This window comes from Schistocerca piceifrons, chromosome 8, assembly GCF_021461385.2.
Source record: "Schistocerca piceifrons isolate TAMUIC-IGC-003096 chromosome 8, iqSchPice1.1, whole genome shotgun sequence".
Lineage (NCBI taxonomy): Eukaryota > Metazoa > Arthropoda > Insecta > Orthoptera > Acrididae > Schistocerca > Schistocerca piceifrons.
In genome coordinates, this window is record NC_060145.1 from 356,610,178 (window position 1) to 356,629,461 (window position 19,284).

At 42.8% G+C, this 19,284-nt stretch overlaps 1 protein-coding gene across 1 annotated transcript in view; it reads left to right on the forward strand.

The window, feature by feature from the left end:
- Nucleotides 1-9,915, forward strand: part of LOC124712346 (extracellular serine/threonine protein kinase four-jointed) — a 1,321,952-nt gene extending 1,312,037 nt beyond the window's left edge. The window contains exon 9 of the mRNA XM_047242642.1: nt 6,826-9,915. Within this exon, the coding sequence (XP_047098598.1) occupies nt 6,826-7,566 (741 nt within the window). The 3' untranslated portion in view covers nt 7,567-9,915. The remainder of the gene's footprint in view (nt 1-6,825) is intronic.
- The last annotated feature ends 9,369 nt before the right edge of the window (nt 9,916-19,284 follow it).

The following is a 19,284-nucleotide window of genomic DNA, read 5'->3' on the forward strand; positions in this document are numbered from 1 at the left end:
CGCACTCTTATATGTAAATAACGTCGAATATTATCATGCTAGTATAAAATTCAATAGAAAGTCTCAGATTGCGTTAAAATCGCTAAGATGAAAAAAAAAAAAGAAATTAACATATAAGAAAACACGAACTTTCTTCTTTTGACTCCAACCGTGCGGAATGGCCGCGCAATTAGAGGCGTCATTTCCCTGACTCCGCGGCCCCACCATAACCACGTCCTTAACCACTACGCTACATCAGACTGTTTTCACCTTTTATTTTGGCTTATACCTGCGACGCGCTGTTAACGGACATTTACATCTACATCTACGTGATTACTCTGCTATTCACAATAAAGTGTGCCTGGCAGAGGGTTCAATGAACCACCTTCAAGCTAGCGCTCCACTCTCGAGTCATTTCTTACTATGTAGGTGGGTGCCAACAGAATGTTTTTGCAATTGGAGGCGAAAACTGGTGATTGAAATATCATGAGAAGATCCCGTCGCAACGAAAAACGCCTTCGTTTTAATGATTGCCACTCCAATTCACGTATCATGTCTGTGGCACCATCTCCCTTACTTCGTGATAATAAAAAACGAGCTGCTCATCTTTGTATTTTTCCGATGTCATCCGTCAGTCCCATCTGATGCGGATCCCACACCTCACAGAAATACTCCAGAATCGGACGGACAAGCGTGGTGTGAGAAATCTCTTTAGTAGACCTGTTGCACCTTCTAAGTGTTCTGCCAATGAATCGCAGTCTTTGGTTGGCTCTACCCACAACATTATCTATGTGATCATTCCAATTTAGGGTATTTGTAATTGTAATCCCTAAGTATTTAGTTGAATTTACAGCCTTCAGATTTGTGTGACTTATCGTGTAACCGAAATTCAGCGGGTTTCTTTTAGTATTAATGTGAATAACTTCACACTTTTCTTTATTCAGGGTCAACTGCCACTTTTCGCATCATATATATATCTTATCTAATCATTTTGCAAATCCTTTTGGTCATTTGATGATTTTACAAGACGGTAAATGACAGCATCATCTGCAAACAGTCTAAGACGGCTACTGAGATTGTCTCCTATGTCGTTAATATAGATCAGGAAAAATAGAGACCCTATAACACTTTCTTGGGGAGCGCCGGATATTATTTGTGTTTTACTCGATGACTTTCCGTCTATTACTACGAACTGTGACCATTCTGACAGGAGATCGCCGGCCGCTGTGGTCGAGCGGTTCTAGGCACTTCAGTCCGGAACCACGCGGCTGCTACGGTCGCAGGTTCGAATCCTGCCTCGGGCGTGGGTTGTGTGATGTCCTTAGGTTAGTTAGGTATAAGTAGTTCTAAGTCCCATAGTGCTTAGAGCCATTTGAACCATTTGACAGGAGATTACGAATCCAGTCGCAAACTGAGGCGCTATTCCATAGGCGCGCAGTTAGGTTAGAAGTCGCTTGTGAGGAACGGTGTCGAAAGCCTTCTGGAAATCCAAAAATATGGAATCAGTTTAACATCCCTTGTCGATAGCACTCATTACTTCATGAGTATAAAGAGCTAGCTGTTTTTCGCAAGAACGATATTTTCTGAATCCGTGCTGACTACGTGTCAATAAATCGTTTTCTTCGAGGTACTTCATAATGTTCGAATGCAAAAAAATGGTTCAAATGGCTCTGAGCACTATGCGACTTAACTTCTGAGGTCATCAGTCGCCTAGAACTTAGAACTAATTAAACCTAACTAACCTAAGGACATCACACACATCCATGCCTGAGACAGGTTTCGAACCTGCGACCGTAGCGGTCGCCCGGCTCCAGACTGTAGCGCCTAGAACCGAACGGCCACTCCGGCCGGCTGGTGAAGGAGTTTCGGAAAATCGTGTTTAATATCTTTTCTTTAGTGGCACTGTCATCAGTGACTTCAGCGTTGTTATCGCGCAGTGCAGGTATTGATTGCGTACGGCCACTGGTGTGCTTTATGTATGACCAGAACCTCTTTAGGTTTTGTGCCATATTTCGAGACAGAGTTTCGTTGTGAAAATTATTGACATTTAATCGTAAGAAATCGTAAGTATGATGGTTTTGTGGTATCTTTAAAGTGACATTGCTTTGAAACAGAATGCTTCAAGTTATAGCACAAAATCAGCGAAAAAAGGCGTTTTTTCCGAATGACACCTCGTTTTTACATCACTTCCCATCAAGTCGAGTCCGTCGCTAGTTCCTCCCACAACAGAAGCTGTTGCTACAGGAACTTTCTGTCATCATTCGAACATACTCTGTAACGGAGTAGGAAAGGAGAGCATGGCCAACGTACAGTCGTCCATTATCTTGTTGAAAGATAACGTCACAAAGACGTCGAAGGCAGGCCACAGCTATCGCCCTTAACGCGTCACAAACGTTACTGCGGCTTTCCAAATTACCGGGCTTGTGAACTAGAGTTGAATGCGTTGTATACCATTGGCAACCCATACCAATGCGCCAGCTGCTGGACTTATATGACGGTGACGAATACAATCTGTCAATGTTTGAAGCCTCTACTGATGGATATGGCCTTCGTGATGCTGTATGAAATTTTGAATTCCGCTGAAAAGACGACGTGGTGCCACCCGTGGCCGACTAACACCGGTGCATCTTTCTCTGTTGCCGCATCAGCATATAGGGAAGCCGTAACAGTTATCGCCATGCTGACAGTCCGTGGTGCTCCAGACGCCATCAAACTGTCCGTGTGGATGTTGATCTTGCTCCAAGCATGTTCATTCCCTTAGTCATGGCATGTGGCGTGGCTGTACGATCCTGCACGGTGGAACAGAAAGTATGTCAGTCCTTTCGGGTGCTAGTTGCGTGAGGTATCTGAGACCCTGCACGGCGCTGAGTATGGGTCTCCTGAACCTGTCTACCCCACATGAGCGTAATGGTCGCAGCATCTCTACTAAGGAGAGGAGCAGCATTGTGGAACGATAAAACGCATTCTTGGTAAACTGTGATGGAACCTTTGTCGAAGTCTGCAGGTGCTGGTAGAGGTTTCTCTTTCGTACACTAAGTAAACCTGATCCTTTCCCAAATAATCAACATTTAAATTTTAGCAGCTTTTTACGCGCAGCTTCGCCTGCGTACGCTTATATCATGTGTATTGCACACACATATGCCTCATTCTCTGCTGCTTTACCCCCTACAGCTCCAGAGAGAGTGTTAAAAGTATACCAAGTCCACTAACTGTACAAAAAGTGCCAATAGGTCATTTTCGAACATTTTTACGCCAACCCTTCTCATTGCCACCTCCTTCCGTAGTGGCAGAGGGATATATGACTCCGACAATATTTTTATACAAGTAGTCATGTTCCTAACAAATTTGGTTGAGATTACTCAAGCTGTTTCTGATTTACCCTTCAACGTCACCCTCTTTTCATTCCCAATCCTATGGGATCTATGCGATTCTTAACACTGCAGTACTTTTTTCCAGATAGTAACTAATCGGTAAACCCTCGATTCCATAAAGAATCGAATTCCACCAGCTTCAAATGTCTGTTTACTTTGCAGCTGAGCTAATGCGTTCTCTGATACGTGGTTCTGAGTACACAAGTCAACGAACTAGACCTGAAGATGATCCAGAGTGATCTAAACATGTAATCTAATTAAAAATGTGCAACTGAGACGAAATAATAAACGAGAATTTTATTAAACATCTGTACATTTCACGTTGGGCATGTAATTGAGAAAAAGTGTAGAAAATGTTTGAAAATATTTTTAAAGTTTGTTGGATGTCGCTCATTATTGTTCACTGGATGAGTATAGTAGACAGCTTCCGCCCCATTTTATGAAAACCTATTTTTCACGCATCTCAGTGTTCCTGATGTCTTGTCTACTGAACTGTATGTTGTAAAACAACATAGTTTTGCAGGTGCATTCATTGGTAGATGATACTGCCTAAGAAACATGCTGCGGATATGGATAGTAGTTAAGAAGTACAAAATTAAAATGTCATAACTGACGTGGTAGTTTTTCACGAATCTCAGGTTTTATGACATCATATCTCGTGAATTAAACGTCGTACAGTGACATAATTTTGCAGGCACATATAGAGGTGTACATGGATACAGGCAACAAACTGCCTTATGAATAGAGCTGGTAGTAAAGAAATAATAAATTAAACGTCATGTTAGATACTGGGGTTTTACTGTATGAACAGCGAAAATGTAATAAGCGATAAACTTTTTTTCATTCTTTATTTTGTGGGGTGTGCCAACAAGAAAAAGACCGGTAAAGGTTTGAAATTATATGTAAATTTGTTGGGAATCGGTAAATACTCCCATTTTGAAACCTGTAATTTACAGTCTGGGTATTTACACACAGTGCATTACACTTCTTTTTCAACCCCACCCATTGACAAGTAGGTTGTTCTTATTCTATAGTTCTACTTCCTGGTAGCAAGTTATATGTGTATTAAGTTTTGTCGAAACTGATCCAGTATTTTAGGAGGATTGTTAAGATAATTCTCATTTATTCCATCTAAAATGCACATTTTAATTACATTACGTGTTTTCCCGGGTTCGATTCCCGGCGGGGTCGGGGATTTTCTCTGCCTCGTGATGACTGGGTGTTGTGTGATGTCCTTAGGTTAGTTAGGTTTAAGTAGTTCTAAGTTCTAGGGGACTGATGACCATAGACATTAAGTCCCATAGTGCTCAGAGCCATTTTTGAACATTATGTGTTTAGATCATTTTGGAACATCTTCAGACCTAAGCAATTATGTCAGCAACCAATCTTGTCTACTCAGAACCATATATCAGAGTACTTTCAGTACATGAAATCTAATTAAAAATGTGCATCACTCTGGATCATCTTCATATCTGAGTAATTGCGTCAGAAATCCGTCTTTTCTACTAAGAACCACATATCAGAGTGATGCCAGTACTCTGATATGTGGTTCTGAGTACACAAGATGCGCTACTGGCTCAAGAAACTAGATCTGAAGATGATCCAGAGTGATCTAAACATGTAATCTAATTAAAAATGTGCACCTGAGATAAAACAATAAATGAGAATTTTACTAGATATCTGTCATTTGCTGATGTCACCAAGACGATTATATTGACTATAGTGAGGAGATGCTAAACATGCATACATACCTCCAATTTTATAATATACTAACCTTTTACCTTCCGTTTCACCTGCATATGTGTACAGTATACATATTGCCTACATCTCCTCCTCCCCCTCTCTCTTTCCAACTCTTCTCACCTCTCTCTGTTCATCTCTACATCTCAAAACTGTCACTCTATCCTTCTAATTCCACCCCATCGTTTTTGGAGGTAAATGGTTCTTACTTCACAATATATCTTCCAGACAATAGCTAGTATATATACCAAATTTGGCTGGATTCTATTCAGTGGTTTAGGAGGAGATGTGGAACACACACAGACATTAACTTTTATATATGTGTATGATGTGTTAGAAATATAGAAATAACTTTGGGTTCTGAGTGAGAAACCCACTGCATAATCTTTCCTTATAGGCAGAATTTATATGGTATTAAAGGACGTTCTAAAAATGAGACCCACTGAGAGTGCTGGTGTGGGGTATTTTGAACCTTCAAGTCGGACAGCATTGTAGTCGTAAGGAGTTGTTAAGTAGAAGTATATTGCAGCTTTTAAGATCACAGATCGAACATCATATTTGGTCATCGTTGTTGTACAGTCTATACATTCCAGTTTATATGAGGAAAACTTCTGCAGAGATGCGCAGTATTTAAGTGCAACAATACATTCGAGAAACAGACCAATATTACCTTTCATTGGTAGGTAAATTTGACATGTTGATGCACTTTTCGGATAAATGTGTCCACGTCGTGATAATATAATCAACATTCCCTTAATTGCAGGTTTCCTGTTTCAAAATCCGATCCTTTAGAAAAATGGTTAAATTCCATCAGAAGGGAAATTTTCCGACGACAGAAAACTATTTTCTGTGTTCGATGCATTTCGATGGAAGCTGTTTCCTTCAAATTATGTAAATTGTAGATGGCTGCAGGATTATGCTGTTCCATCTACCTGTCGGAAACGTGAACAGAAGAATGTACAAAATTAACTTTTGTAAACCACAGTCTATCGTATTATAAATACAGAATTTTAGAGACACTAAAGTGCAAGGAACAGGAGATTTGGCTTGTACGTTTACCAGCACAGTGTCTGCCGTTCAACAAGTGAGCTGTTCATTGTAGAGCACTTACGGGATTGTGGGGCCTAGACGCCGTTACTCCTCCACACTACCTGCATGTGCACTAAAACCCTAATCACTTGGGTGTCCCAACTATGTACTTCTTGTCATTAGGACGCTTGTTGCACGCTGCCTTTCTTTTAATGGCCAGAACTATTATTCTATTGGGTATAGGGTACTAGAGAGTTGTGCTCCCGCCAGAGGTTCGAAGCCTCTCTGGGGCTTGAGAGTGTGTGTTGTTCTTAGCGTAAGTTAGTTTAAGTGGTGTGTATGTCTAGGGTTCTATGACCTCAGCGGTTTGGTTCCTTAGCAATTCACACACATTTGAACATTTGAGATTTGTGTATCGTTTCTGTCAGGTGTTTCACTATCTGCTGGCACGGGAGGTGATCGAACTAAAGTAGACTAAATAAAGTACTGTCGGATGCAGGGTAGCAGCGAGCCTGCTGGCGCTGCTGAACTAAACTAGACTAAATAAACATCTATCAAATATAGGGTTGGAGCAAGTGTTTTGTCGTTGCTATGCAGGTGTTCAGCTACCTGCTGGCGCGGGAGCTGGGGCTGCCGAATTAAACTAGACTAAATAAACTTCTGTCGGATACAGGGTAGTAGCGAGTGTTGTGTCGTTGCTGTGCAGGTGTTCAGCTACCTGCTGGCGCGGGAGCTGGGGCTGCCTAACCTGCCGCCGGCCACGTGGCAGCCGGTGCGCGCGCGGCAGCCGCGGTGGTCGCGCGTGCGCTCGCAGCTGGCGCTGGCGCAGTGGGCGGACGGCTGGCCCGTCGTGCTGACGCGCTTCCTGCCCGAGCTGCACCCCGCGCACATCCCGCCGCTGCTGCGCGGGCCCGCGCGACGTCTCCACCCGCCGGACGCGCGCGCCGCCAACGCCACCGACCTGCCCGAACTGGCGCAGTGGTCCGACCTGCTGGTGTTCGACTTCCTCACCGCCAACCTCGACCGCTTCATCAACAACCTGTACAACCTGCAGTGGAACCCGGCCATGATGGAGGCTCCCGCGCACAACCTGGCGCGCGACTCGCGCACCGGCCTGCTCGTCTTCCTCGACAACGAGAGCGGCCTGCTGCACGGCTACCGCCTGCTCGACAAGTACGGCCGCTTCCACGCCGACCTGCTGGCCGCGCTCTGCGTCTTCCGCCGGCGCACCGCGGACGCCGTCAAGCGGCTGGCGGCCTCCGGCGACGTCGGCGCCGCGCTGGAGCGCCGCTTCCGCCGCGCGGGCAGCGCCGCCGACGGCGACGACGCGGAGACCAACGAGGTGGACGCCCTGCCGCCGCTGCCCGAGAAGAGCGTCCAGATCCTCAACGAGCGGCTGCGCCTCGCAGCCGACCACATTGAGGCTTGCGAGCGGAGGTACGCGTAGCACAAGCCTCCTGGGGCTCCCGCCGCACGCTGCCTCGCCGGCTTCTCGCCACTCGACTACTGCAGTCAGAAGCGGGTCTCACAGTCGTCGCAAGACTGTAGGGAGGACGTCTGCTCTCGAAGCACTGAGCGCCTCGGCCACCACTGGACGAACGACGTCTCTTCCAGTGAAGCCAACCCGAGTTGACTCCTTTCTACGACATCCGTGATCACCTCCACGCAAGTCCTGTCATAAGTTTCTGAGATTTCCGATATCTCAGACCTTTTATGTGGCTACCATCAGCATACAAAACAACGAATTCGCCAGTGTTTTACTTGTGATGAACTGTCTGTGTCATCTGGATGCTGGAAAATTCTGCTTCCTTTCGTCTACTTGCTGTGCAATTCTCGACAGAAGAGTCGTGTTATCTCTGCTTGTATGTCAGTGCATGTGTGCAAGAACTGTCCCTCATTACACACATTATAATGTTTCGAGTTTGACAGAGGTAGACTACTGGGAAAGGACAGGTAGACGTTTTCTCTCTACACGAACTTTGTCCCAATACGCATTGACCTGGTGTGGTTACCAGTACGAACATTCGAAAGCAGGCTCTTCCACACTTACAAGTCTCTCTCTGGTTGAAACATTCCAGAGCAAAGGGTACGAATATCTCGAAGTGGAAACGTAAACAGTATAGTAATTATCTACTGCAGCTGTGGTACGCAAAGTCGTAGTGGAAATTTGGGAAAGTATATACACAAGGCATAGATGAGAGGCAGAATTGTTTCTCAATAATCCCTGCCACCAAGGCGCATTCGAAGTGTACGGTTACGCCTCGGTTAGTGGCACGCTCATAAGTTACTGGTACGTGGAAGAGCGCCATTTCAGTGCACTCGGGGCTATGGACAGCCGCTCTTATGTGCCTGACATTCCACGTCTGCATTCTGTTTTCTTGGAGCTACCGACAGGACCAGAAAGCGTGACGCAATACTGGCACTCTTCCAGGCGTTGTGTGGTGGTCCTCCCATTGTCCAGGCCCGCCGGAGAAAATGTCAGGGGTGACCGGAGGAAGTGCGCAAGAGACAATACCGTTTTTCTACGGCGCGGGCGACACAAAAGGACGCCGCCGTGCGAAGGCATACAGCGGAGGCTGCAGCGCCATTAAAACTGTGGTAGGCGCCCGGCGCGCTGCCTCTGACAGGCTTCCATTGTTGACGGCTTGCGGAGACGAGTAGGTCGCCAGCCAGTGGGAGGGACTTGGGGCCGTAGCGAAGAGGCGGCATCCAGCGACTGCTTCCTTGGCGGAAGATATTCGAGTGACAAAGAGAACAAACAAAGAGAGAGAGAGAGAGAGAGAGGTTATGTGTGCGTTGTGTGCGTGTGAGGCAGAAAGAATCAGTGTTGCAAAAACACAACTACTGTCTATGTAATAAACCAATTACACCAAGTCCGCTAGGCGGAATTAAGGTAGCATCAAATGCTCGGCACAGCACAGTGTGTGATAATATTGTATTCGCTAAGAAAGCTACGTTAAGCATTCGACGTTTTATGTACTAGCTCTTCAGTGGTTGGTAATCAAAAATAATACATGAACGCTGTTTTTGTTAATACAAGTGCCTATCTCCTTGTCTTTCAAAATTTAGCCTCCTCTCTTTCAAACAATTTGTTTATGTACTAGACCAGATGGGTTACTCTTTTACTGTATCTTATCTATAAAAGATACCATACTATTGTACGCTTCACTCTAAATTTTTCAATCCTTCAATCTCGGAAATACTCGGATTGAGTCTAACTGAACTATTTAAAGTCCTTTATTTTCATAAAGTGTGCAGATAATGACCCTCTTGTCGTCTTCCCATCTCTGGTGTACAGTTAAATAATGACGCCTATTGACGGTTGCAGTGATGAGCAAGATGGTAATGTTTGTAGATTATATTTTTTTGACTGATTGTAAGATATATCTCAAGACTTTTGCATTGCCAACAGATGTTCGAAACTGTTCTGAGGATTAGACTGTAATCTACTTACACTTGTTTCATATACGAATCGTTGATTATAATAAATTTTTATGTTGTACATTATAACGTTCTTGTATAACCTGTTGTCTTTTTCTATTGTGTAAAGTATTGTCTACTTATATGAAACAGTTATGTAAGATACAGAGGAATATTTTTAAAAGAGACTGTGACTGGACCAATCCTTCTCTGAACTGCATTCAACTTTTTGTATTGATGATTGCAGGCAGTGTTTCTGAGAGATCATCTGGAACTTTGCATCAGTATGGTAATGCCTCCTGAGCGATGGTGAACCAAAGTGAGGTTTTACAGATTTATATTTGTAATTTATTTCAAATATACGATTTACCACGTAGTCCTTTGTGTTTCACTGAGATTACCTCCCAGATTATGCCCAGCTTCCCGTCTTATCCTCTGATTGACCAAAAGCTACAGATGTTGATCCTCTTAATCCTGAAATTTAAATACAGTGTTTGTTCTGTAACTCCATCTATGCATATAGAAAACTACAATAAACAGTGTCGACACAATTATGAAGAGCTGCTATAGTAACCACTTAGTCTCTCTGCAGGTAGCGTATCCGCTGCTCTCCTTTTCCTGTCCAAAAGTGTGTGTGATCCTGCTGGTACAGTAATGTGTAACTGGATTTATGGGCTATCCCTGATGTTATTCGACTTATAAATGGACCAAACAGAAAAGAAAACTAAGGACAAATATGGAAAGGGAATTAAACATTGAAGAATAAGAAGTAAAAGTTTTACAGTTTGCTGGTAACATTATAGTTCTGTTGGAAGGGAAAACGACTAGGAAGATTAGTAGAACAGAAGAGGTATTACCTTGAAATGAGGCTATATGTGGCACTGTAGGAGTAAACTGTATATTAGTGGGGTAGATCGGATAACAGATTAAGATGTACGGCATTGCATTGAGTCATGAAATATCTTTATGGCAGAGCTTGACTAAAAGAAGGGCAAGATGATAGGACCTGTCCAGAGGCATCAAATAGTTTGATTGTGGAGGGGAATAGGGTTGGAAATACAAAGGTTTTAAGAAAGTAACTCGTTTCAAATGAACGTAGGCTGCAAAAGTTATACAAAAATTTAAAAAAAAACTTTCCCTAGATAGACTACCATGGAGAGCTAAATGTAACTAGTTTTTTGACTCTTGAATACGACAGCAGCAGCGAAAGAAGTAGTCAAAAAGGTAGAGGGGTTATGTTTTCAAGAAAATGCAGGATGTACCGTAGTTATTTCAGTAAAAATGTATCTAAAAACTAGCCATTTAAAAGATAACTGAAAACGTGTGTTTAAAGGGCACCCCTGACATTAGTATGAAGTTTTCGCCTAATTGGAACAAATGTACATAGTTGAAATATAGAGCTGTCGATGATGTTCCCACCTAATTGTAGTCAAATTACACCAGTGGCACATGGTTGGAGAATGTGCTACGAGCATGATGGCCCGCAGGCACATTTCACTCTGGATATAAGAAAGCATCTAACGTCCCAAAATGGTCGAAAATGAATACGTCCACTGTGGCCTGTGCCTTAATCTCCAAGATCACCTGACCACAGTACTCTGCATTTTTCTCTCTGAGGTTATCTCACAAATGAAATTTGCATCACCCTCTTTGATATGGTTGCAAAACTGGAGCAGCAAACTTTATAGTCTTGCCAGGATCTTCGATATGCTCCAAGGGTTTTTGAAAGAATCCATAACTCATCACAGAGACGAGTACATTATTCCGTCCAAATGCGAGGACTTCCGGTAGAACATCTGCTTTAGTAAGTACGCCTATGTATTCTTAATCGAAGCCCTAATACTTCAAGTACATTTGTATTAGTCGGGACAATATTTAATACAGAAGTCAGTGGTGGCTCGTAACCGTAGGTTCACAGTTATATCGCATACGATTGTTTGCGAATTCGTGTTCACTGGGGCATTGTACCAGTCGCTATCGTATATTTCAACACGCGTCTTTTCGCTATTATTTACGATACACTCTGTGTAATAAGACTGCAAATTTAAAATGTTCACGTGTGGTTCATATGCGTATTGACTCTTTTCGATCATGATCACCGTTTCAATGGAAACACTTGTCGGAACTGTGTAGCTCGTCTTCAATTATGCCTGCCACATGACTCAAGTTATTTTGCCACTGTGACTTGTTTCTCTGTAGAAGAAGCCACAGGACTTAAAAATGATAAGACACGCAGTTCACCTCAAGTCGTAATGTTGGAAGAGAATATGTGACCCCAACTTGCTGCAGCAACTCAACAAATTTGGCAAGTGATGTATCAGATTGTCTGCCGTCCGTTGTTTTGTTTTTTTTTTTTTCCCAGTGAGTGCCATCTGTTATGGGGTGACTCACTGGTTGAATGGACTTTTCATCTCTTATGAGGAATTATAGAATGCCTTAACGACAAACCCGTAGCTTAACAGTCTGGCGGAAGGCATTTTCTGAATTGTTGTAGGTAAGCTGGTACATTGTTATAATAACTGTCTCAAACGTCATCGTAAATATGTTAAATAGTACACAATAAATGTGTCAAGTATTCGTAAACAAAACGTTCTTATACAGCAGCATTGACCTTTTAAGTGACAGAAATGTTTTATCCAGCATAAGAATGAGACATGGTACTCTTTGGAAATAATAATCAATGAAACTGCTCAATTTATTATGTACTAGCTGCACTACCCGAGCCAAAATATTTTGCATCGTCGATGGCATGAGGACGATTCTACCGATCAAATATAAACAGAGGTATATTCCGTTAAACATGCAGTCTATACAGCAAGTAGAAAACAAATTAATTGGTGATTTGATAAAATGTTATTAGTTAAGTAATACAGGTCGTAGTCAAAAGTTACTTGATTTAATAAGGAGTTTTTTTTTATTGTATACACATAACATTTTGAGTTTTCAAAACACTTGCTTACAAACTTGTAGTTTTGTTGTTCGTACTATAAATCATCAAATTTTGAGGTGATCCACGTCGTTAGCACGTGACGTAAAATAGGCCGATACCCGGGTATATTTCTCTTATGAGTTTTTCAAATGTTCAACGATGTTATACATTTCATTTGTCAGTATTATTTGGTCAGAATTTAGATATCTTGGATATGTGCCTTCTCCTATTTGTAAAAGGTTTCAACGAATTGTTGCGCTCTATCGTCTCCCGAGATTTGCGTTCTCATATCTGTTGTTAACTTCATTACTTTTAAGTGCTGCCATATGAAGATTTATTTGAGCAAGCCCTTATCTAATCTGCTGGCATCGATTTCGGAATGACAGGCAGTGTTTGACGAAAATCGCCTGACAGTATTAGTAATAAACTTCCCATTGAACTCCCTTGAGTGTAATAAATGAAATTAAATCATTAGCAGTAAAGCATAAAAGTAGAAAAAATGGTTTTATACTAACATGGATAAAAATTTTAAGGGATCGGTTGAACACAAAGAAAAAAGAACAAAATATTTTTTTTTTCAAATTCACTTAACCGTTTGAATATTCGACATAAAAGTTTTCTGGGTGGTACCGCGTCATAATGAATAAAGCTACTGCTGCTGGAGAAAAACTAGCGTTTCGGCCGCGGTTGCAGCAGCCTTCTTCTGGGTCTACTGGTGCGTTTTGTAGCTATGCAGTCTCCCTTATATTTTGTTGTTACTGTTCACTGCGAATGACATTATGCGATAATTTTAAAAAGATAGTTCGTTTCATTAGTCACTTAAGGAAGAAGGAGAGGGTGGAGGGAGAACGTAACCTCTGTTGTCTATTGGCTCTTGTGTTGTGTGCCATGAAATGAAATGTCGTGTGACGAGGGCCTCCCGTTGGGTAGACCGTTCGCCTGGTGCAAGTCTTTCAATTTGACGCCACTTCGGCGACTTGCGCGTCGATGGGGATGAAATTATGATGATCAGGACAACACAACACCCAGTCCCTGAGCGGAGAAAATCTCCGACCCAGCCGGGAATCGAACCCGGGCCCTTTGGATTGACAGTCTGTCGCGCTGACCACTCAGCTACCGGGGCGGACTTTGTGTACCATGATTGGTGGTCACCGTCGAATGAGAAGTTGGCTGCTGTTTACCACTTGCTGGGCGTCGGCCGCGCGGCGGCAGTTACTCGCCGGTAGTGCTCGCGCATAGGATTGACTGAGCGGTCTCTTGGTCTCTGATTGCTGGCAGCCAATATGGGTCAAGCCTGAGTCCACCCTCTCTGTTCATGGTTTTAGGGTGTTTAAGTATTTCGATGGCCTCTCTGATTTTGCGTTTCGTCATAACCGGCTGCTTGGCCAACACACAGGCTTCGCAGAATTTTATTTCTTTTCCGCAGTCTTGGTGATGTTCTGCCACTGCGGATTTGTTGTGTTGCCCTAGACGAATATAACGCTCGTGTTCCCGAATGCGCGTTTCTATTGGCCTGTCAGTCTCGCCGATGAATGCCTCTCCACATTCCCATTCCACCTTGTACACGCCTGCAGTGTGTAATGCATCCATCTTGTGCTTAGTGGAGCCCAGCACGTCCTTGATCCTGCGACCACTATAGAAGACAGGCTGCATGACAGGCTTCTATGTCGACTGACTCTGGCCGCGGAAGCCTACGCGGTTATATTACTCTTTGTTCGTTGCTACAAATAAGTAACACATTTGAACGTGGATGCCTGTGTAATGCGCTTTCTCGGAACGTTGTTACTGCTGCGCGCCATTTACAACGGAACGCTCAAGGTTTACACTTGAGAGGTTCATTTCAAGGCTGTACGACAACGGGGCAACAAGGGAATCGAACGCGAACCGCAACACCATATGAACTATTAATACAAAATCGCGAACTCAGCAGGTCCTGGCGTTACTATTACCGTGTTACTGTCTTCCGGATATATGTGTTTCGGTGTGCGGTTTACACGAAATGCTTCCAAATTTGGAGCATGCTGTAGGTGAAAGATGGGACGCAACTTTACTTCTTATCAAGAAAAAAAAAAAAATAGGCTTCTCAATGCTGCTTCTGATGGAGCTGCAACTATTTATTTCTATCTTAAGCTGTTGTATTTTAACTATAGTGAATCCGATGAAACGCTATGTATGAGGACCTGTTAAGTGCGAATTTTGAGCAGCTTGGTGTGATGGGTGAAGGTGCCAGCAATGGTGTCTCTCGCCGCACCTTTCCTTACCCTCCATCACTGTTGTGCTCTTTATATCGCTCCATCCGCATCCCTCGGCGAACAGCGAAACTCCCAAGAGAACTTCTACAAGCTACACCCTTCACGTCGACTGCATTAAGAACACAAGTGCTGCCGACCTCGACTAGGAAGCAGTTGTAGCACTACAGTAGATTGATGTCCCTATTATTTTGTACTCAGTGTCAGCTCAACTGAGAAGCACCCCTGGTCTCTTCAGTGCGCTTTCGCTATTTCTTGTTGCTCCCTTGTGCAGTTCATATCATATCTGCTGCAGTTCATCAGCAAGCATGCACACCTTCAGTGTAGTTACTATACAACAGTTTAAAATAGAAATAAATGGCTGTAGCTCAGTTAGAAGTTGGATTGAGAAGTGTTATTTTTTTATTTCTTGATAAAAAATCAAGTTGCATGGCAGACCAGTAAATATTTCCTCTCTGGCATACCTGTTCTTCGTGGTGCCGTTGCTCCTCCTCTTCTTCTTCTTCTTCTTCTTCTTCTTCTTCTTATCCTCCTCCTTCTCCTCCTTCTACTTCTTCTTTTTTTCCTCGTGTTTCTAAAACAATGAAGCTCAACTTAGTATTGACAAATAATATATTGGCCGGATTTTTATGAGAACTGTTTTTTTATGTATATGAAAGTAAAACCGAGACATTTTAAAAATTAAATTTTGACAATATTGTGCAAAATGTCGAACATATTGGCAATTAATTTTAACATTGCTTTTTTCAGGTCATCAATCAAATCTTAGATTATTCGTGATATGGCAGTGGTACTGCTTACAGACAAAGCTGCAGTTACGGAAAAAAAACTGTCGAAATCTTATGGATTCGAAATTAACCCTGTTTTTCCCACTGCATCAACTTAACAGTAGAAGAACGTTTCAAAGTGGTATCATTTTCCGAAATTTTATTGAAAACAAAGGCTTTTGTGACTCTCTTTTATAACTCTACAATAGCTAGGCATAAACTCTGCAATTCTCAAAAAAGAGCAAACAAAAAAAGAACAGAAAATGATACATGAGGTGCTCATACTACATGATCAAAAGAATTTTGTAGATACGAAGTGAGCTGGCGATTACGATCAATGAAAGTCCAAAAGCATCGCATTCCCTCACAGCAAAAAATTACTTAGCTCTACAAGAAGTAATAGATCTTCTTGAACGTTTTGAAGCGGCAACAACAGCAATCTCAGGGCAGTCATACGTCAGTGCTTCCTTAATTATACCCCTTATACGAGGTATTTCTGCAAAATTGTCAGACTTGGAAAGAACTTTAACAACTAATGAAGCACGATGTGTTTTTGATTCCTTGATTAAATCAATCAATGAAAGAGTGAAACCATTTAACACATGGGCTGTCAATGCGCTTGCGACATTATTAGATCCTAGATTAAAAAAAAAAACTTGTTTCAGGACATTTCAAGAGGCATACAACGCTCCACAATTACTTCAGGAAGAGTATGCTGCTTTCATCACATGAACACCAGGAATAATACCTGAAACAGATGCATCCGCGAGCAGTGCCAATACCTCTGCTGATACGTCTACCAGTTTCACATGAGATGATCTACTTTTTTTGCCCAATCAACAATAGCGTAACGTCGATGTCGTCACAGCAGGCCTTGATTCCATAATTGACCTACGTCAATAGTTTGAAAAACCTGAAATAGACAAGCTTGCTTGTGTATTAGAATATTGGGTAAAATCTAATAGAATGTAATTGTTGCTAAATATTTGTGTTGTCCAGGGACTTCCGTTCCTGCAGAGAGGGTTTTCTTCAAGGCAGGATAAATAATTAATGAAAAACGCAACAGATTACAGGAAAAGAATTTAAATACCTTAGTTCTTCTTAAGCAAGATTTTCGTATCTTTTAATGTTATATTTTAAACAACAAGCTAAAAGGCAAGAATTTAATACCTTACTTTTTGTAAAACAAAATTTTCATATCGTGTATTGTTGTATTTAACAATGAAAAATTCTTAGGAAGCCATTTTTCATTTGAAATACTTGCACAGAACAGTCGATAGTTAATCGATAAATCACAGTTTTTAAAAATGCTAATGATAATATCGTATGGGTCAGCTATCGATGTTTCAGTAACACTAATGTTGACTGTTGTGGACTGACAAGACAGCCAGTCCACAGTGACGGGTAACCGAAAGGCACGCACTTAAACTCACGCAGGATGGCGTGAGGTCTGAAACAGGATACGTAATGAATGCTATAAAGAAAAGTACGTAGCTTCTGGAATACTTAACTTTAATCCATCATTTGTATACATCGTTCTTGATGAGACATGCTTCATACGATAACTATCAATTGCTATGGCGCCTTGCTATGTCGTAGCCATTGACTTAGTTGAAGGCTATTCTAACTATCTTCTCTGCAAATAAACGAGGCTTCGTCAGCGTTGCATCGCTAGCTAAGTCGTCCGTACAACTGGGGCGAGTGCTAGTAAGTCTCTCGAGACCTGCCGTGTGGTGGCGCTCGGTCTGCGATCACTGACAGTGGCGACACGCGGGTCCGACATGTACTAATGGACCGCGGCCGATTTAAAGCTACCACCTAGCAAGTGTGGTGTCTGGCGGTGACACCACATTGACAAATTCGATTTCGAAAACTGAAGAAATTTCGCGAGAGAATACATCGCTGTCCCTCGAGACACGAAACGTCACTCAAAACGTTTTAGATGTTCTTCAAAAACGACTTTTTCACCCACACTTACCCATTCCACCCACTGCGAACAGTTCCCTTTACTGATAGCCGGAAACCATGGCTATTTACTACCATAACCGCGAGTGAATGGCTGTGGGCGTTCTTTACATACACACGTTTGCCTTATATACAGGATGGACATTAAAAAAAAACAGACAAACAACAGGGAGGGATTCATGACTGGAAACGTAGGAAAAAAGGCCCAATCAACATGTGTCCGGAAAATCATCGTTGCCATGATAGATGGCACGATGAATGAGAGCTCCTCTGGCCACGTGTCATGCGTTCTTTGCGTGTCGGCAGGCTGCGTGATTGACGGAGCGTAGTGTAACCGACAGACTGGTCCTGTATTCACGAGGGGAACAAGCCGAGATGGTGTCTGTGCACGGCCAAGCAGATGGAAACGGTCGAGAGGCAGCACGGCTACACCACAACAAGTACCCTCACAGACATCAACCGCATCACAAAAGATTTCAAGACCTTTTTGGGGATTTGTTTGATCACGAATCCTTTCAGACAGACGAACGTGCAGGGGCACTGTGGACTGTGTGTACACCAGATTTGGAACTTGTACAACGTTTCGCCTCTATGTCCTGTAGAACACACTCCTCCAAATCTGGCGTACGCACAGTCCGCTGCTTCCTTGCACGTTCGCCGGGCTGAATGGACCTATCATCACACAGACGCCCAAAAAGGGCTTGAAATGTGCGATGTGTTTGGTGTCTGCAAGGGTACCTCTGGTGGTATATCCGTGTTGCCTCTCGACCTTTTCCGTCTGCTTGGCCGTACAAAAATACCATCTCTACCTGTTACCCACACGAGTGCCAGACCATTCTGCTTCTTACAGTACGCTGCGTCAATCACACAGCCTGCAACACGCAAGTGACACATGACACGTGGTCAGAGGATCTGTCAGTCATCAGTGCCAACTATCATGGCAATGGTGCATTTCCTGATACGTGTTCATAACACCTTTTTTCCTCCATTCCTAGTCAGGAATTCGTCCCCACCGTCTGTTGATTTTATTGATGTTCACCCTGTATATATCGCCTGACAATATCAGTAATACACTTCCCATTAAACTCGCGTGTGTATAACGCCATCTTTCTAGTTGTAATGGGGTGGCTGGTACATTGTTATGACGACTGTCTCAATCGTCATCGTAAATATATTAAATAGCAGACAATAAATGTTTGAAGTATCCGTAAGTAGCACAGTCCTTTATAGCTGCACGCACTTTATATAGATGAGTTATGGGACGGTAAAAGGTCACGCCAATAAATGAGAACACCGAAATCTATACTTAAAATTATTAAAAACATCTGCAGAAACTTAGCACTGTTAAAATCTGTTCGTAGACATAGGCCTTCAGGAGGAAGACATTTCACAATGGACCGGATCCACAGCCAGTTTTAAACACTGCATGCAAATCCACGATTGCAGCTACTTTAGAGTGACTCTGTTTCACGACTTTTGTGCAATACTCCTTCAAACCCTACCCACTGAATCCGTACCTGACGTTTTACCCACTCTTCCATTTAACGCTGTGTTAACCAGACTAGTAGTGTTTATAATTGTAGAAACTGTAGCTACATCATTTGCAACAGAATATCCTCCTAATGTCTACGTTCTCTTCTGTGATCTCTTCTCAGGGATCCGTTAACCAGAAGCTTATCTGCATGGAGCGATGATACCTCTATGAAGTCATTGTTATAGGCCCAAAAGAAATGCCCTCTCTCATTATAACAACGAGCCAAAATGAGTAAATAACATGCGTGTTACTTTCAGATGTTTCATTCATGTTGCCTGTTCTCAGTAATAATCCTAGAAGT